Source organism: Carassius auratus, chromosome 16 (assembly GCF_003368295.1).
Source record: "Carassius auratus strain Wakin chromosome 16, ASM336829v1, whole genome shotgun sequence".
NCBI lineage: Eukaryota > Metazoa > Chordata > Actinopteri > Cypriniformes > Cyprinidae > Carassius > Carassius auratus.
In genome coordinates, this window is record NC_039258.1 from 10232142 (window position 1) to 10248977 (window position 16836).

General features: G+C 38.5%; 1 protein-coding gene across 21 annotated transcripts in view; it reads left to right on the top strand.

Moving 5' to 3' along the window:
- Nucleotides 1-16752, top strand: part of ptk2ab (protein tyrosine kinase 2ab) — a 57804-nt gene extending 41052 nt beyond the window's left edge. For 8 of the 21 annotated variants that reach the window (XM_026283965.1, XM_026283966.1, XM_026283964.1 and 5 more), the window contains 12 exons: nt 4179-4290; nt 5665-6105; nt 8089-8175; nt 8306-8452; nt 9177-9290; nt 11637-11699; nt 13016-13055; nt 13406-13509; nt 14390-14398; nt 15034-15189; nt 15784-15864; nt 15955-16752. In XM_026283965.1, the coding sequence (XP_026139750.1) occupies nt 4179-4290; nt 5665-6105; nt 8089-8175; nt 8306-8452; nt 9177-9290; nt 11637-11699; nt 13016-13055; nt 13406-13509; nt 14390-14398; nt 15034-15189; nt 15784-15864; nt 15955-16167 (1567 nt within the window). In that variant the 3' untranslated portion in view covers nt 16168-16752. Of the gene's footprint in view, nt 1-2945; nt 3104-4178; nt 4291-5664; nt 6106-7666; nt 7706-8088; nt 8176-8305; nt 8453-9176; nt 9291-11636; nt 11700-13015; nt 13056-13405; nt 13510-14389; nt 14399-15033; nt 15190-15783; nt 15865-15954 lie in introns of those variants that run through there. The other 13 variants (XM_026283969.1, XM_026283974.1, XM_026283973.1 and 10 more) reach the window with 6 other exon arrangements.
- The last annotated feature ends 84 nt before the right edge of the window (nt 16753-16836 follow it).

The window sequence follows — 16836 nt, forward strand, 5'->3', positions numbered from 1 at the left end:
TTCTGACCCTTTTAGTCATGTACACACACACACGTGCACACACACACACCCTGTATCCTTACAATACAATAGAATTTAGTTCCCAAATGTCTGTTCATGTCCGCACATGCAGTCAGTTCCCGTAAATGCCAATGGAAATTGGGGGGGGGGAGCTGTACTCTGACAGGCCATCAAACACCTGAATCCCTAATAATGTGAGGAATCTATTCTGCCTTCAGCAAAAACATTCAAGTTTTCTATTTGCAAAAACAGAATTGAAAGCAAATATTGAAAGTTATAGAAGGTTATACACAGATTTCCCAGATAACCAGATCGAGACAGATATGTCATGTTGCATCTCAAGTCGAAAATTATTTCCTTTTTAGGTATCTTGGATGGAGTGATTTTTTTTTTTTAAATGCGTATTGGAAAATACAGATCCCTTTCTCTACCCTCATAAAATCTGCAGTACATTCAAGTGTAGAACGTCTGTTTCTTGGAAACCATGTAAATATTTACACTGTTAACGGCATTTATAAAGCCAAATGACTTCCATAACTAGTGCTGAAGCTATCAGAGCAGGGGTTTAGTCAATGTCCTGTTGTGTTTGATAAGGAAATTAGCTGCTGTATGCTCGAGGTCTGTAATTAGTGGATTTATGATCTTTATGATGTTAGTGTTGATGGGTCTTGGTTTAAAAGTGCGTCACATGTGTGATGGCGAAACAGCTGTTGTAATATAACAAAGTTTATCTAACTTGTTCAGAAGTGATCTTAAGGTTATTATAGTGAACACTGAGATGAAGTGAGGATTATGAAATGTAATGCAGTCACATGGGTTTGACACACAGGATGCTTCATCTCTGGAGCCCATTGTCTGAAGTCAAGTCTTTGTCAGCAGTTGCAGAAAGAAAGTCTAGCCCAAACAACTTGAGAAATGAATCATTATGTTTGTCTTTGCACTCAATAGTTTGAGTCTAAACACTGAGACTGAAGCAGTGTTTTGTGTATATGTTGAATGTTCAGATGTTTAGTACTTCATTCTAGACACACTTTAAAAGTAGTCTCTTTTTTAACTGACGTGCCCTCAAGTGTGTGTTTTTTTTCTTCATATATTTAGTTCACAGCTGTTAAGCCTAACCTTTCCATAACAAATTTAGATTTAACTTTTGTTATTTGGTATTATAGTATTATCATTTTTGATTAAGGAAATCTTTTTTAATCAATTTACATTTATTAATTATGGACTGTCAAGCCCAAGCCTTATGATTTTTTAACATTTTTAAAGAAATGTTTTCTTCCTCCTCTTTTTTTTTTTTATTTTTTTTTTAATTCTTTTTTTATAATTAAAGCTGGGTAACTTTTGACGCTCTAGCGGTTAATAAACAGAACTGCTTGCGTGTTGCAGAAGAACATCGTAGCCGGAACTACTTCTCTCTGTTTATGTCTATGAAGAATCACAAAGGTACTGGGTTACTCCGCCACCGTACCCCCGAAGCAATCTAAAATAGTCAGAATATAAACACTTATTATAGGTGCACCCTAGTGATTCAGGACAAGCTAAAAACACGGTTTGGAAAATGGATTCATGCTGTACTCGCTTATATACATTTTTCTACATTTTGAACACAAACAAAGTTACGGACCGCAGCTCTGATTGGTTTGTTTTTTACCAGAGCCAGAGGAGCTTGATTTTTTTCACAGATTATCGGTCTCATATTCTACTGTCAGGACTTAATGACAGGTTTAATAAATATGTAAAAAATATATTTTTACAAAAGTTACCTACTGCAGCTTTAAGAGCTCTTAACGGCATACTCCACCCCAAAATGCTAATTGTGTCATTAATCACTTACCCCCATGTTGTTCCAAACCAGTAAAAGCTTTGTTGGTCTTTGGAACAATTTAAGATATTTTGGATGAAAACTGAGAGGCTTGTGACTGTCCCATAGACTGCCAAGTAAGTTACACTGTCAAAGTCCAGAAAAGTATAAAAGCATTGTCAGAATACTCCATCTTCCTTCAGTGGTTCAACCGTAACGTTATGTCTCTCCACATCACTCAAACTGCCTGCACTATTCTGAGTCGGCCGCGCCACAAGGATGTGCTGTTTTCTTTCAAATCAAAGCATCAATTTTCTACATGGCAGTTTGGTAGTTTGAGTGATGTGAAAAGACACAGAGGAGACTGTTGACAAAGGAATTGTTGAATACAATCGTTATTTTTGTTTTATTCGCATACAAAAAGTATTCTCTTTGCTTCATAACATTACGGTTGAACCACTGACAGCAGATGAACTATTCTGATGATGCTTTTCATACTTTTCTGGACCTTGACAATGTAATTTTCCTTGGCAGTCTGTGGGACAGTCACAAGCCTCATGGTTTTATCCTAAATATCTTAAATTGTGTCCTGAAATCGAACAGAGCTTTTACGAGTTTCAAATGACGAGTGATTAATGACAAAATGTTCATTTTGGGGTGGAGTATCCCTTTTTACTCCAAGCTTAAGAGATTACATGTTTCGGGTTTATTAATATTATCAAAAATAAGAATTAAGAATTTAATAATAATTTTTGAACTGGCTTTTTTTTTTCATTTTTGATTTGAACTTTTTAACCATTTTTGTTAAGAATCATTTTATTAAATAATATTTGAGAGAACAGATTTCAGTCTCGTTTCTAAACTTTTGTTTGTCCTCAAGAGCTTTTAATCCTGAACTAATGACACCTTTTGGACTGTTATATATTATATTTACCAGAATTTTAGACTTTTTTTTTGAGAGCCTGAGACCTCTGCAGCAGTCATGGCTGTGTATAATGGTCTGGGTGTGGAGAAGTTCAGCAGGTCTGGATTGATCACAACAGGTGTCCCTTCTATTTATCCTCTCTCTCTCTCTCGCTCTCTCTCTCTCTCTCCCCATCCCCATCCACACACCCATGGTCTCTCTCAGAGATAATAGAGTTTCCAGAAATAGTCCCTCTCTCGGCCAGCTTGCATTCTCTCACCCCTAAAACTTACATGCTCCAGCATTTCTTCGCACCTCTTGCGTTTCTGTAGCCACCTCTAAGCGCTTCTAAGGATTCATGTACCAACTTCACATATCAACACTTTAAGGACTGTCTGGTGAGTTTTAAAAATAATTACTAACATTTCCACCCTTTAAGGCTTTTGTTTGATCACTAAAGCCACTGCTGTGGATTTACTAGATTGTATTGTGTCTATATTGGGGTCTATTTATGAGCAGACCCCATCCTGAAATCATTCTGCCATTCAAAAGCTTGGGGTCAGTAAGAGTGGGTTTTTTATGTTTTTGAAAGGAGTCTGAAATACAGTAAACATGGTAATCTTAATTAAAAATTTAAATAACTCTTTTCTATTGTAATATATTTTCAAATGTTTTTTTTTATTCCTGTAATTTAAATTGATTTCCTTTCATGGCAGAGCAGCCATTACTCCAGTCTTCAGTGTTGTATGATCCTTCAGAAATCATTCTAATATGTTGATATGTTAATCAAGAAACAACACTTATCACAGTTGAAAACAGTTGTGCTTGTTAATATTTTGTGTAAACGGGGATGTATTTTTTATAACATTGTAAATGTTTTATTGTCACATTTGATCCGTTTAATTCAACCTTGCTGAATAAAAGTATTATTTATTTATTTTAAAAAAAAAAATAGCATGTGAATATGCACCCTAAGGCAGTTTATTATGCATGAAGAGTTTGTAAACCTTTATATTTTTCATTCACACAGTCTAGCATGACAGAAGTTGATGGATTAAATATGTTAACGTCATCCTCTTATTCACGCTGACTACTTCCAGCTTGTCATGACACATTTGATTATGAAATAGTTCGAATAGTGTTTCAGGTATCAATCTGTGTTGCTTTTTTCCCCCTGGTAGTCGACCTTGTGTGGGTTAGGAAGGATCTTACACTGACTCGTCTGTGACGATAGAGTGCCTCCACCTTTCAACCAATTGCATAAAGTTGGAAATGTCATTCTCTTGAACTCACACCCATTGATGAGAATCAATAAATGAAATGGGAATGGTTGAAATCAAACTTTGATGCTTGTTTTCTCATAATTAGATTTTTCGACTTTAGCCTGGATTTCACAAACAGGGTCACATTCAGGAACTGTAGTTCCAGAAGAATGATGTTGTTTGACAGAGCTTTCCATCGCTGTCTGTGCAGTACAATCCTTGCGGAGGAGAAGGCTCAGCAGGAGGAGCGCAGCCGTATGGAGATGAGGAGACAGGTCCCCGTATCCTGGGACTCAGCAGGCTCAGATGAAGCACCACCCAAAGTAAGTAAACAATCTGATGTCCTTGTCAATGTGTAACAGCTAAAAGAACATCAGTTTTAAGTCATGTGTTTTTCATGTTTTTACATTTATGGCAGCCTGAGTTCTTCTGGAACAGCAGATTTATTACCAAGGTTAACAGCGTGTCACCATTTGTCACTCTTAGCACATGGTGTCTAGTTAGGAGTACTAGTGTACTAGTGTGCCTGGGCGTGTGTGTGTGTGTGTGTGTGTTTAAATTAAAGTGAAAGAAGTACTAGAGTAATTTTCCCTCTGAAACTTTGACTGCAATATTTTTATTCATTTTTTGTGTCAAAGAAAAAGGCTATAAATGTATTTCCTGTTGGGATTAATTGATTATTGCGCATGTTTATAGTTAACCAGCACTTCCCCAGACATTCTCTTCATTTATAACCTCAGCTGTCTTTGTGCCAGGTTACATCTTCAGTCACGTAACATCACTGTGTCTCGGATACAAAAGCATTTTAGTTTCTCATTTGTTATGATTATATGATATGAGGTCTGAAGTAAAGATAATTATATATATATATATATATATATATATATATATATATATATATATATATATATATATATATATATATATATATTCCACTTGCCTAATTTAATGCAATATAGCTAATTAATACATTAATCATTATATCATTATATTATTATATTTACTTATTTGATTTGTGACCTATATATTTTTCTTTTCATATTTGAATTTGTTTTTGAATCACAGATGTTCAGTGTGATCTCAGTCTTTTGGACCCCGCTATGTGTTACATATGCTTCCCATATGTCTTTACTTCTCTCTTCTCTTTGTTCATCTGTTTGAACAAGCTGCGGGGACAGTAAATATTAATAGATGCGTCATAATCTTTCCATATTTCTATTAAACTAAAAGTTAAGCTCCGTCTGAAAATGAATACAACCATGAAATCAAGACTTTAATTTTGTGACATCCATGTGTGTCCATCTTCAAACATTTTGAATTGTCGTTTTTATTTTGGGGATTGGTATTGTTAGTCTGCCCGCTTTTCGACGGGGTTTAAAATCCTTCCCTGTCCTGTGATGCTCATATTGTGGTGACTGATAGGCCTGGCTGATCTGTTCGTTCACTCTCTGTGTTGCTTAAAGCATCTCATACTCTTACTTTCAAAGCCCCTCTGCTCCCTGTCAGACCTGCTAATCATTCTGTCCAGGTGCCTGTGGCTGTTTTTGTGTTGAATGGTCACACCTGCCGTTGTGCTAATGACCAGAATGAAACTGCGTTCATCCATGTCGTACCTCACTAAATTTCTGCCTTTGTCATCCCTTCTGTGTTTACTTGTGTTGTTTAGCTCATCTTTCATTGTGTGTGTGTATGTGTAGCCCTCCCGCAGACGCCCCCTCCAGCACAGCTTCAGTGTGGACTGTCTGTCTGCGCCCGCATCTACTGCTTCTCGCCCTCCACAGCAACCCTTTGGTTCCCAGATCTCCCTTTGCATTCGCCAGCCCAAGCCACCTGCCTCTCCTTCGGGGCCATGCCATAAAACCATCACTAACCGTTCACCACACATGCAGCAAACGCTACACCAAAACACTCATGCTAATACACAACAGCTTAGCGTACATTCCCAGCATACGTTCCCGCAAACTCAGACCCAGCTTCTGCTTCAGCCGTTACCGCTGCACTGCTCCCTGCTGTTCCCTCAGGGGCCCAGGAGGACTCCCTCTGTCCCCCCCAGTGCCACCCAGCCTGCTTTCTACGACCCCTACTATCCCTCCATGCAACAGCTGAGCCTGACCCACGTGCCCTACAGATTCTCACAGGCAGGTGTGCTAGGACTGTTAGCGAGGCATCCCAAGAGTTTTACTGTTGCCTCTTCATTTGCACAAGTGATTTTATTGGTGTGTGCCATTTTTAGCTGCAGATTACATTTTATAGCGTTAAAAGAACAGTATAAAAGAGAAATGCTTAGTGTATTAGAGTTATGTAGACTGTATATTATCAAGATTAACAGACTAAGTTTACACCGTGTGTAATAGAGTGCAACAGTGTCCACCCACTTGTTCTGAAAGTAATTTTTCCATTGATTTTTCTCATAGGGATCAAGTCTTTGCAATTGATGTCAATCGTTATGTTACTAAAAAAAGTATTTGAGACTGTACTGTCAATACTGTACTTAATGGCTCTTATAAAGGAAAGAACTCTTGTACAATCCCTTGAGGCATTGCGAATGACAATCAAATAATACTAAAAAAAGATGGATAACTATAAAACTATTGATTTAAAGATGTTGATTATGTATTTCGAAACAGTATATTTTGTATAGTTACAAATATTTAAGTCGTTTCAGAGCATAGAGAAACTGACTACTTCATTCACTGTTTCATTGGTGTGGGCGGCGGTTTTGCAGAATCATGGGTAATGTAGTTTTTCAACTGCTTTCTAATTTTGAAAAATAGGTTTAAGTAATATATACCTTAAATAAAAGTATATTCCATCAATTTACAACATGTAGCTCACACTAGTGCTTTCTTCAAAGGTTTATAGGTTTTTGTTAAAAATCAGTTCCCCTACAGGGAAAATTAATGTGATTTCTTTACTTCCTGAACCTGACTTTTGCACTCTATTGGAAATATATGGATTAAATTCCCATTGCGTATCACACCTGGAGGAAGAGTAGAGTTAGATTAATGGATATAATGTACATGTTGGACGAAGCTGAACTACAAACACATTATCTAATGTAGGTCTGTTAGTTGAACTTATGTCCAATTATTGCTTTAGTCGGACCTATATCAAACTTTAATACTCAACTGCTCTTTACTCTGACCCTCAATTACTGTGATGCCTTTGTAGTTCTTCTTTAAGAGCCATTTTAGACCACCTCAGTCATGATCAAAGATGATTTTAGGCTAAACCAAGTTCAAAACTGCTACAGATATTCTTCCAGATAAAACTCTATGGGAAAACTGCATGTTGCCTCTTCAGTGCATGTAAACTAAACTGTGTGCCAGACTTGTATTAAAATTATGCATTAACCTGTAAATGTGTGAGATTTTGTGAAACTCAAATTTAATACCAAAGAATGCTTTATTTTCAGAAACACAGACAAAACAATTGTAGAAAGGCTCTCAACCCCATCCACGTTGCCAAAACGTCGTTTTTAACAAAAGGAAATTGGTTCTTGTAGCAGATTAGTGATTAACATCTTTTCGTTTTGCTTTTTGGTAGTCCTTCCAAAAGTGATGTCGATTCCCATCACTTTCATGCCAGTGCTCATGTGGGTTTTCCCACTGTATTAACCCTTATCTGTCCATTTAGTGTGTGTTGCTGTATGTTGTCACCCACTTTTCTCCTTCTTCTTCCTCCTTTGCTCATCTGGAGCTGTGGTCAGTCGACTCTCTCTATGAACGTGTATATAAGGTAGATCAATCCGTCTGCTGTTTTCCCGCCCACAGCTGAGCACGGAGTATCCCAACCAATCGGATGAAGACTGCCTCATGTCAATCAGCATTCATTTTCCAACCCCCTCCCTCTCTAATCTATAATCCCCGCCCATGTACTGTAAAACTATAAGAACATTTCAGAAATAACATGTGCATTGTGGTAAAATTAACTAACTGCTTGCACTTTATGTTCGACTGTTTTAATTTCTTCCCTTCAACAGCCTGAAATCTTCATCAACACAGAATGCACAAGACTTTTGTGTGCGTCTGGTGGACTGATTTTAACAGCATCTCCTAACATTAACCTGATTGGTCAGAATCTGCTTGTATATTGACACAGTCATGTGTGTATGATTACAGCCCAGTCGACCTGGTTATCCAAGTCCCCGCTCCAGTGAAGGCTTCTACCCTAGTCCACAGCACATGGGCCAGCACAATCATTACCAGGTACAGTGCTTGCATTAGTCTAATACAGATGGGGAAATACACATCAAGGTTGCAGCAGACAACTAGTTGGATTGCAGGTGGTTTATAAAGATTATAAGTATGCTTTATATGTGTTTTTGGCATGATGTAGATGGCAGGGCACTCTGGCCCACACGGCTTGCTTTCCGTGCCAGGTGTGATGTACCCTCCCCAGGCCGCAGGGAGTGGGCTTGATCCCCACGACAGCTGGAACCATCGCAGGGCTGCTCAGGATCACATGTGGAATCCCAGCATGGAGGTTAGAAATCTGGAGGTTTTCCGAATAATGAAATCTAAGCTCCGTTTCACAACCGAATGATCTGCCAACATAAACAGCATTTTTAGGCATCTCCAGAGATTCTCCTTTTTTTTTTTTTTCAACATTTATAACAAATGTTTGAGCCCTTTTAAGGTAGCTCATTTTGGCCAAAGTCTAAAGCTGCAACAAAGGCTGCCTTTCATGAATAAGCGGAGCTGGGTGGTAACTGATTAATTAGATTAAATGACATTTTAAAATAATCAGACCACAATTACTTTTGTCTTGACTCCATAGCAATAAATTATTATCTTTATCATATTTTAAATGTTTATATACACTCAGAAAGTCCAGTTTTGTGGACATTCACAAAGACCAGACTACAGGCAGGTGGCTACATAGCATTTAACCACTGAATATATATATAGAAATGTGTTTCAGCTTTAATAAAGCAAAAAGCCCTAAGAAGCCGTGATGTACAGTGAATTTATAACAGCTAAAGGGCATTGTTAGAGACAAATAATTTTAGTTTTTAAATTTTATGAGGAGATACATGAGTTGTTCACTAGTCCCTTGTTTTTCCTCAGCAGTTAAACTGCCCACAGTTTTTCATCAAAAGAAGTAATTTGTCAATAGTGTAGCAATGCATGAAGCACACAAGTCAAACCAAGCAGATGTTGACTGGAGTGTGTTGTCATTTTTGTCATGTATATTGTGTTTGTTTCAGGATGGTGTGGCTGTGCGCGGTGGTCTGTCTCAGCTGATGGAGGAGCAGTTATTACTGCAGCAGCAGCAGATGGAGGATGATCAGCGCTGGTTGGAGCAGGAGGAGAGACTACTGGTACTGATCCGCACTCACCTTCACCTCTTCCATCTCTTCTTCACATTCATCTGCTAATCTTTGTTCCCCCTGCTTAGAAATATTATGTGGTTGTGATAGTTTCGAAATTCTTCCTAAAAACATTTTAGTGGAGAATCATAGCCACAGCAATATGATATTCCAAACAGTCATTTTCAAGTTTGTTTGAGATTAAGTGTTTCCACCTGTTGTGGTTTTCTGCTCCATTTTTTCAGCTTTGGCACTGGGATGTTTTTTGCAAATAATTAACATTGTTGTAGAATTACAGATAGAATATGAATAAGAAGGCATTGCACTTACTTCTGTGAGAGAGTGTGTTATTATTGCAGTGATATGTGTGCATGTGAATGTTATTATGCACATGCGTTTGTCTGAGAATATTTGTGTGCGTTTGTGGTATGCCAAGTTTTGGCTTACAGTCTCCATCATTTGTATCGTCACTGTGTCATTATGTTCAGTCTGTCTCTCAGAAAAAACTCGCACAGCTTCCTGTACCAACTAAAAAGGGCATTCAGAGCTCTACCACAGCAAACAGCATTCATTCTTCTGCTTAAACTATTACTGTTCCTCACAAACAACTTCTGTAGAAATGAAATGTCAGCTCTTATAGGAATAGTTCATGCAAAAGTGATTTGCTCATCTTGATGTTTTTCTAAACGTGTAAACCGTGTTTAGCACCAAAGGGGGTATTTGGAAGAATCATGCTGCTCTTTTCCATACAGTGACCGTTCACAGTGTTGCAAGCTACAAAAGTGACAACAAATGCCATAAAAGAAGACTTTTTTAAAATTCATTCCAATGCAATTGTGTGATTTAACAAACCTAAATATTATATTTATTCCCCTTTCCCCTCCACTGACTCAATCAGTGATTCTGTACATTTAAGCTTTAGAACCAAACTAATAATAAAAAAATTTAGTCCAATTAGTGAATCGGTTTCTGAAAAGGAACTGGCTAAAAAGAATGATTTGTTCATGAACTCATGCATAATTTGTGCAGACATTTTATATTTGAATTTTTTTCTGAGATTTTGGAACAAATGTATGGAGAAAAAAAAAGGTTGTTTAAAGTTAAAATTGAGCAAATCCTTTAATACTTTAAAACTCTTTTAGGCTTTTCTTTTATACATGAATAAGATCCACATAATATCTTAAATCCTCAAAATAAAAGTGCATGATTTTATTGCAGCTACTTCTAGAAAGTTAGTGGTGTAACAATTAAGTAAATGTTTCCTGTTTTGTTCATTACCTGAAGCTATACTTTTACTTTCTTTTCCTGGTCAAACATGACCTCAAACATCCCAAGGTGTGTGTCCTCTTTCAAAAAGTTCAGTACGGATTAAAAGTGTTTTTGATCCTGGCCGTTTGATACAGGTGCAGTTTTCAGGAATTCCTCAGTAATAAAGGGTTTTGTTGGCACTGCGGCGTGAGACGGATAAACTCAGCCTGACCTGTATCTTCTGAAAGTACTGATCAGAGGAAGTTTTCATCTCTTTACAGATGTTAAAAGCAAATGTGCATGAGGGATAATGGGAGGGGAAGAGAGGGAAAGAGAGGAAACACTGAGCTAGGGAATGAGAGCGAGGAGGAGGAGGAGGAGAACAGAACAGGGCTTGGCTTCGCTGAGTTGAGGCTCGTCGGCTGGGAGTGAGTCAGTATGTGTTTAATATGTCTCACATTCAAGAGACGAGTCACTACACATGCACACAAACTTGCTTAATGGAGATCCACTCCGTGCTCTGCTCCATGCTGAAAAAACGTCAGAGAGAAACACTCACAGGAAGAGACGGGAAGATGCAGGTCTTCAAATCCTGCTTCGGAAAACTGGTACAGTAAACTCGGAAGAATGGGAGTGTGTGTAGATTTTACACTGTTTTGCTACATCTTTGTGGCATCTTGAACTGTCATGGATAATATTCCATAGTTTATATTCAGTTGATTTATGTCTGGTTTATCGTCGTTTTAAGTAGGAACAGACATTAGTAAGTGTGTAAAGTTTTGTGAGTTCTAAATATGCCTGACCATGTGAGATTTAAATGATTGACCGTGTGAGAAAGTGTTGACCACTTTTCCTACTTTTTGTGGCTTTTAAACATCAGATGTGTTCTGATTGGCTGCTACTGTGTCCTGCAGCATTGTCTGTTTCATTGTGGAAAAGCAAATTGCTTTTAGCTGTAATCTTGTAGTGTCGCTCCAGGTCAGGATGGGGTGCGAATTAGCAGAATAGATCCGACAGACATTGATCTGTTAAATGAGGAGTCAGAGTTGACCTTCTTTTTTTCCTCTGTGTGTGTGTGTGTGTGTGTGTGTGTGTGTGTGTGTGTGGCAGAAGCCTGATGGGAGAAGTTCCAGGGGCAGCACTGACCGTGAAGATGGAAGCCTTCAGGGACCAGTGAGTTTCTCTTCATTTTCTTTTTTTTTTTAATTAATAGTTTAATTAATTATTCAGCTATGATGTATTAAATTGATCAAAAGTATTCTTGTTAAACTTAAACTTGATTAATAACAATTTACACAACAAAATTAACTATTTTTCAACAAAAAAAAGAGAGAAAAGGAAGGATTTTTACACAACTCTTTCTACACAACAACTATTGATAGTGACTGTCTCTCAAGCAAGTGTGTGTGTATGAGAGCGAGAGTTAATCACCTGATCAGGTCCTGTTAAATACAGTGGTGTTCCCGTTCATTGACATCTGCAGTAAATTATACTGTATATGGGCATCACCTCACACTCGCTGTGGGGGAATTCTGTACACGGACAGGAATTTCACTTAAATAGTTTTTTGTAAAAGATTTTTTAACTCTGTTGTACAACTGTGAGATTGTGTGTGTGTGCTAAAAATCAGAGCACACTGAAATTCTTTAAGATCTCTTTTCAAAAATCTTAATTTTATTTTACAGTTAAAATGTGAATATGACTGTGTATAGAGGGGCAGATCTTATTGCTTTCTTTGAAGCACAAGATGCTCTTTGAACATTCTCAAAACGTGATCGTCTGGTTTTACACAAACTTGAGGAGTTCATGCAGCTCCAGAATTGCTGCCATTAAAGCATTAAAGGGACAAACCAAATACCAAGACATTCTGAAAGTTTTAAAGTGATAATATGATCATTTGAAATGCAAAATAGAACCGTGTTTAATAGTGATCTCAGAATCCACTGATAGATCTCAGCATGTAATCTCTTTAGTGAAGTAAGTTAATGTGCGTTTAGTTTGCCATAGTGTGTTTTTATAAGCTTTAAATGTCTATCATAGCTGAATATCTATCCAAAATCAGCAGGATAAATGGGAGACCAAAGACAAGGGCCCTTTTGTGAGGAGCCAAGCAGCAATGGACACTCAAGAAACCCAATCTGCTCTGCCTTCCCACTTCTAATGTTAACATAGGACCACTACAGATGTTTACTAGTTTTTGAATGCATTTCATGCTTGTCATGATCTGGAACTCCACAGAAATTCACAGCTGCTCTGTAGAGCTTTTTTGTCTGCTGCAGTGGTTTTGAATGTCTATCCTGTCCCATTGGGCTGTCCTCTTTGATTCACTGTGGTCTTGGTATATGTATCTCTTTTTGTGTGTGTGTGTGTGCGCATGCGTGCGTGTTGGCATGCCAGGCATCCAGACTGCTCCCGACCCAGACCACGACAACACACATGGCACAGTCTGTCTTGACTCCTGTTTAACTGTATTTTTTTTATTTTTGCAGACTGGAAATCAACACATCTACCAACCTATAGGAAAAGCAGGTGAGTTATGAGAGGTCTGTTTAATGTTATATGTCATTTCCAGTCTTTAATGGTCACCAATGCTGCATTTATCTGATCAAGAATACAGTAGAAACAGTAATATTTTAAATTCTTATTACAGTTTAAAATGTACTGTTTTCTATTTTAATGTATTATAAAATGTAATTTATTCCTGTCATGGATGTCTTCAGTGCCACATCAATAATTATTTCTTTATATTACTGTTGAAAAAAGTGTAAGAGCTGCTTAAGGCTGTGATATATTTTTGAGGGTATTATTTGCTTTACAATGTGTAACTTGCATAAAAATGCAGATTGAGTTACAGACTGACTGGTTCTTGTCGTCCTCAGAACACGCAGCTCCTCCTAAAAAGCCTCCTCGTCCCGGAGCTCCCAGCCACCCCGCAGGAGTCTCCGGCCTCAACCCTACAGACAGCTACAATGAAGGCGTGAAGGTACCAGAACTACCACTACCGCAGCTTCAGATGAAGATTGTGCATGTGTAACTTTACAATAATCACTGCTGCTGTTTTTAAACCACATCAAGTTTGAAATAGCACCAAACACACACACACACACACACACACAGCGAGGCTGGTAAGATTAGCATCTGTACTTACGAGTCGCCTTCAGGAGCAGCTAGCATGCCAGCAGATGCTGTTTGCCAAGCCTCATTAAAATCATCCTCATTCCTGAAACCCCTTTCACATACACAAGCACACAATTGCTCTGCAGGGTCTCTCATAAAAAGAAGCCAGCAGTTTCCATTCCAGCGCCTTTTCCTGATGCTGTGGGTCAGCGTGTAGGGGGTCTCGCGAGCAGCAGCAGAAATGCAGTGCAGAATGGAAAATATAATTGGGAACAATGCACATGTAATTGCAATCTGCATTGCAGTTTGATTAAAAACAAATCAAATAAAATTGCTATTGCTAGTCCGAAGCTTTGCTAAGAGGGTCGTTCTCATAGTGGAAACCATTTGTTGGGACAAAAATCTGTAGTAGAAGATGGTTTTCAGTATTTTTAACCAAAGAGAAAGATGTTTATTTACTCAAGCTACTTCAGACAACATTTAGGAGTACAAAACTTGTAATTTTAACATGTAAATTTAGATACATAATTTCACAGAACTAAACTCTTGCGACATTTCCATGGGGTTGGTTTCAAAAATATATTGACTTGCACAGAATGAAGATGTAACTCCAAGCTGTTTTCTCCTTCTTTCTTTGCAGCATGTACATGTAAAGTTATATTTATTAATCTTTCTTTTCTCTCTCTCTCTGTTCTCTTGCTCTGTGCCTCTGCCCTTCCTCTGTTGCTCTGTTTTTGCACTGGTAGCCCTGGAGGGTAAGACCACCTGTAGCCTCAGTGTTATGTTTCTGTCTGTGTTTGTGCCCCCCCCTTTTCTTTTTTTTTTACCAGTTTCTATGTCATTACTCAACCTTATCATTTAGAATCATAAGTTAATTATCTACTAAACTGAATTACATGGGCTGTATAGATCTGGTCGATCTCCATGTCTTTTGCTTTTTATATCAGCTGTGCTTTTAGCTAATGTGCTTGTAGCGCAATCCTTGTGGAGGCTTTGGATCATTTTGATTGGGTGGACGCAGTACAGTTTATTGTGTTTAAAATCTACACTGACATATTTCATTGATCTCTTTATATATTTAACATGGGGTAACTACATCTTTTTGTCATTATATAATGTTTTAAATTTAAATCAAGGGTGCACAGATGGATTTCTACTCAGCTGGGTATTTTAGGAAGTGATGGGTCTCCAGTAGTTGCTTGTGCTGCCATCTAGTGTCAAACATGTACCATAACACAAACCTCTTCATTTCACTATCACTTATGTCCTGTAACATGGATTCAGTAACACAACCTTCATCCTATATCCCTTGTTTATATACATAGCAACATTATACGAGTTGAATCATTTTCAGTCATTTTAAAGTTTGTTACTTTGTGTTTGTCTTTAGATTCAGCCTCAGGAGATCAACCCGCCCCCAACCGCTAACTTAGATCGCTCCAACGACAAGGTCTATGAAAATGTGACTGGGCTGGTAAAGGCTGTGATTGAGATGTCCAGTAAAATCCAGCCAGCTCCACCTGAAGAATACGTGCCCATGGTGAAGGTATGACACAAACTGAGAAATATATATCCATTCGGCAGGTTGCTGAATGTGCCTTTTGCTGACCAGAGAGATGATCTTAAAGGGATTATTCACCCACACATGAGCATTATGAACCAGTATACTAGTATTAACTCCCCTGGAACAACCACAATAAACAACAGTCATATATATGTGACTAAAGGCATCTATGGTCTAGTCAGTAGTATCAAATGTCATTGTGTCTCATCACCAGTGTTGTTATTTCTTCATCTGAACATTTGGACAAATGTAGCATCACATCACTAGTTAGCCATTGGATCCTCTGTAGTGAATGGGTGCCGTCAGAATGAAAGTCCAAAAAGCTGATAAAAACATTACCATAAATCACCAGTCCATCAATTAATGTCTTGTGAAGCAAAAAGCTTTATGTTTGTAATAAACAAATCCACTATTAAGAACTTTTTACCTTGCTTTAGACTAAAATACATTTTATGGCATCCTGTGGTCACCGTAAACTGTAATTGCATTAAGCATGTGGGTAAATAAGGAGTACATGATGACAGTATCATATCATTGTTTTAATTTCGACACTCATCATGAAAATGTTTGTTTCAGGAAGTGGGATTAGCACTGAGAACACTTCTGGCCACTGTGGATGAGACCATACCTTTACTACCGGCTCACACACACAGAGAGGTAAACCGATTCACAGACTAACACTAAATACTCTCATTCCCAACGTCCTTCCTGCCAGCGCGGCTAACTGTTCTTGTTCTTCCTCATCAGATCGAAATGGCTCAAAAGCTTCTAAATTCAGACCTGGCTGAGCTGATCAATAAGATGAAGTTGGCTCAGCAGTACGTCATGACCAGCCTGCAGCAGGACTATAAGAAACAGATGCTAACAGCTGCACACGCACTCGCAGTAGATGCCAAGAACCTGCTGGATGTGATTGACCAGGCCAGGCTGAAGATGCTGGGCCAGGCACGACCGCATTAGCCCTCGCTAGAGGACACGGCGGCGCAAGTGACGCCCTGGAAAAACACACCAGCACAGACTTGTACACTAATAGAGCTTCATGGGCGCCTTCACTTCTCACTGACCCTCACTTTTAAGCTGCACGGTAGACCACGGGCGCCGTGAGGAGGGCTCTGGATTTATTTAACGGATGAGCTGTACTGGACCAGACTCATCACGACTGGATCTCTTGGAGAACATAGTGAGCCGATGACTGGACGCTGAGAGGGCGATTCTGACCTCCTCTATGAGCTTTAAAACGTCTCTGGAGGAAAAGAGACACTCTTACACTGTATTTAATATGTCTGTGTTTCATTGACAAGCCCAAGCTCCTGCTCCACAGCCAGACCACATAAACCTAGATCCCCCTCGGCTTGGGTTCTGGCTCTAGAATCGTAGAAGTTGAGACTCTTTTGCACAGTAGAACTTGAGTTGAGACTGGATTCAAAAACTCTGGGTTTGCTCTGCGGACTCCCACGCTTCTCCCTAGGACTAAGAGGGACAGCGTTGTATATTTGGGCCTTGTGCCACCTAGAGGAAAAATAAAGCTATGACTGAATTAAAAAATGAGTGTTGGAGTCATCATGTTTCCTGAAAGAAAATGTAAAGAAAATATTATGATAATACATAGGAATGGGCAACAGATTAGTT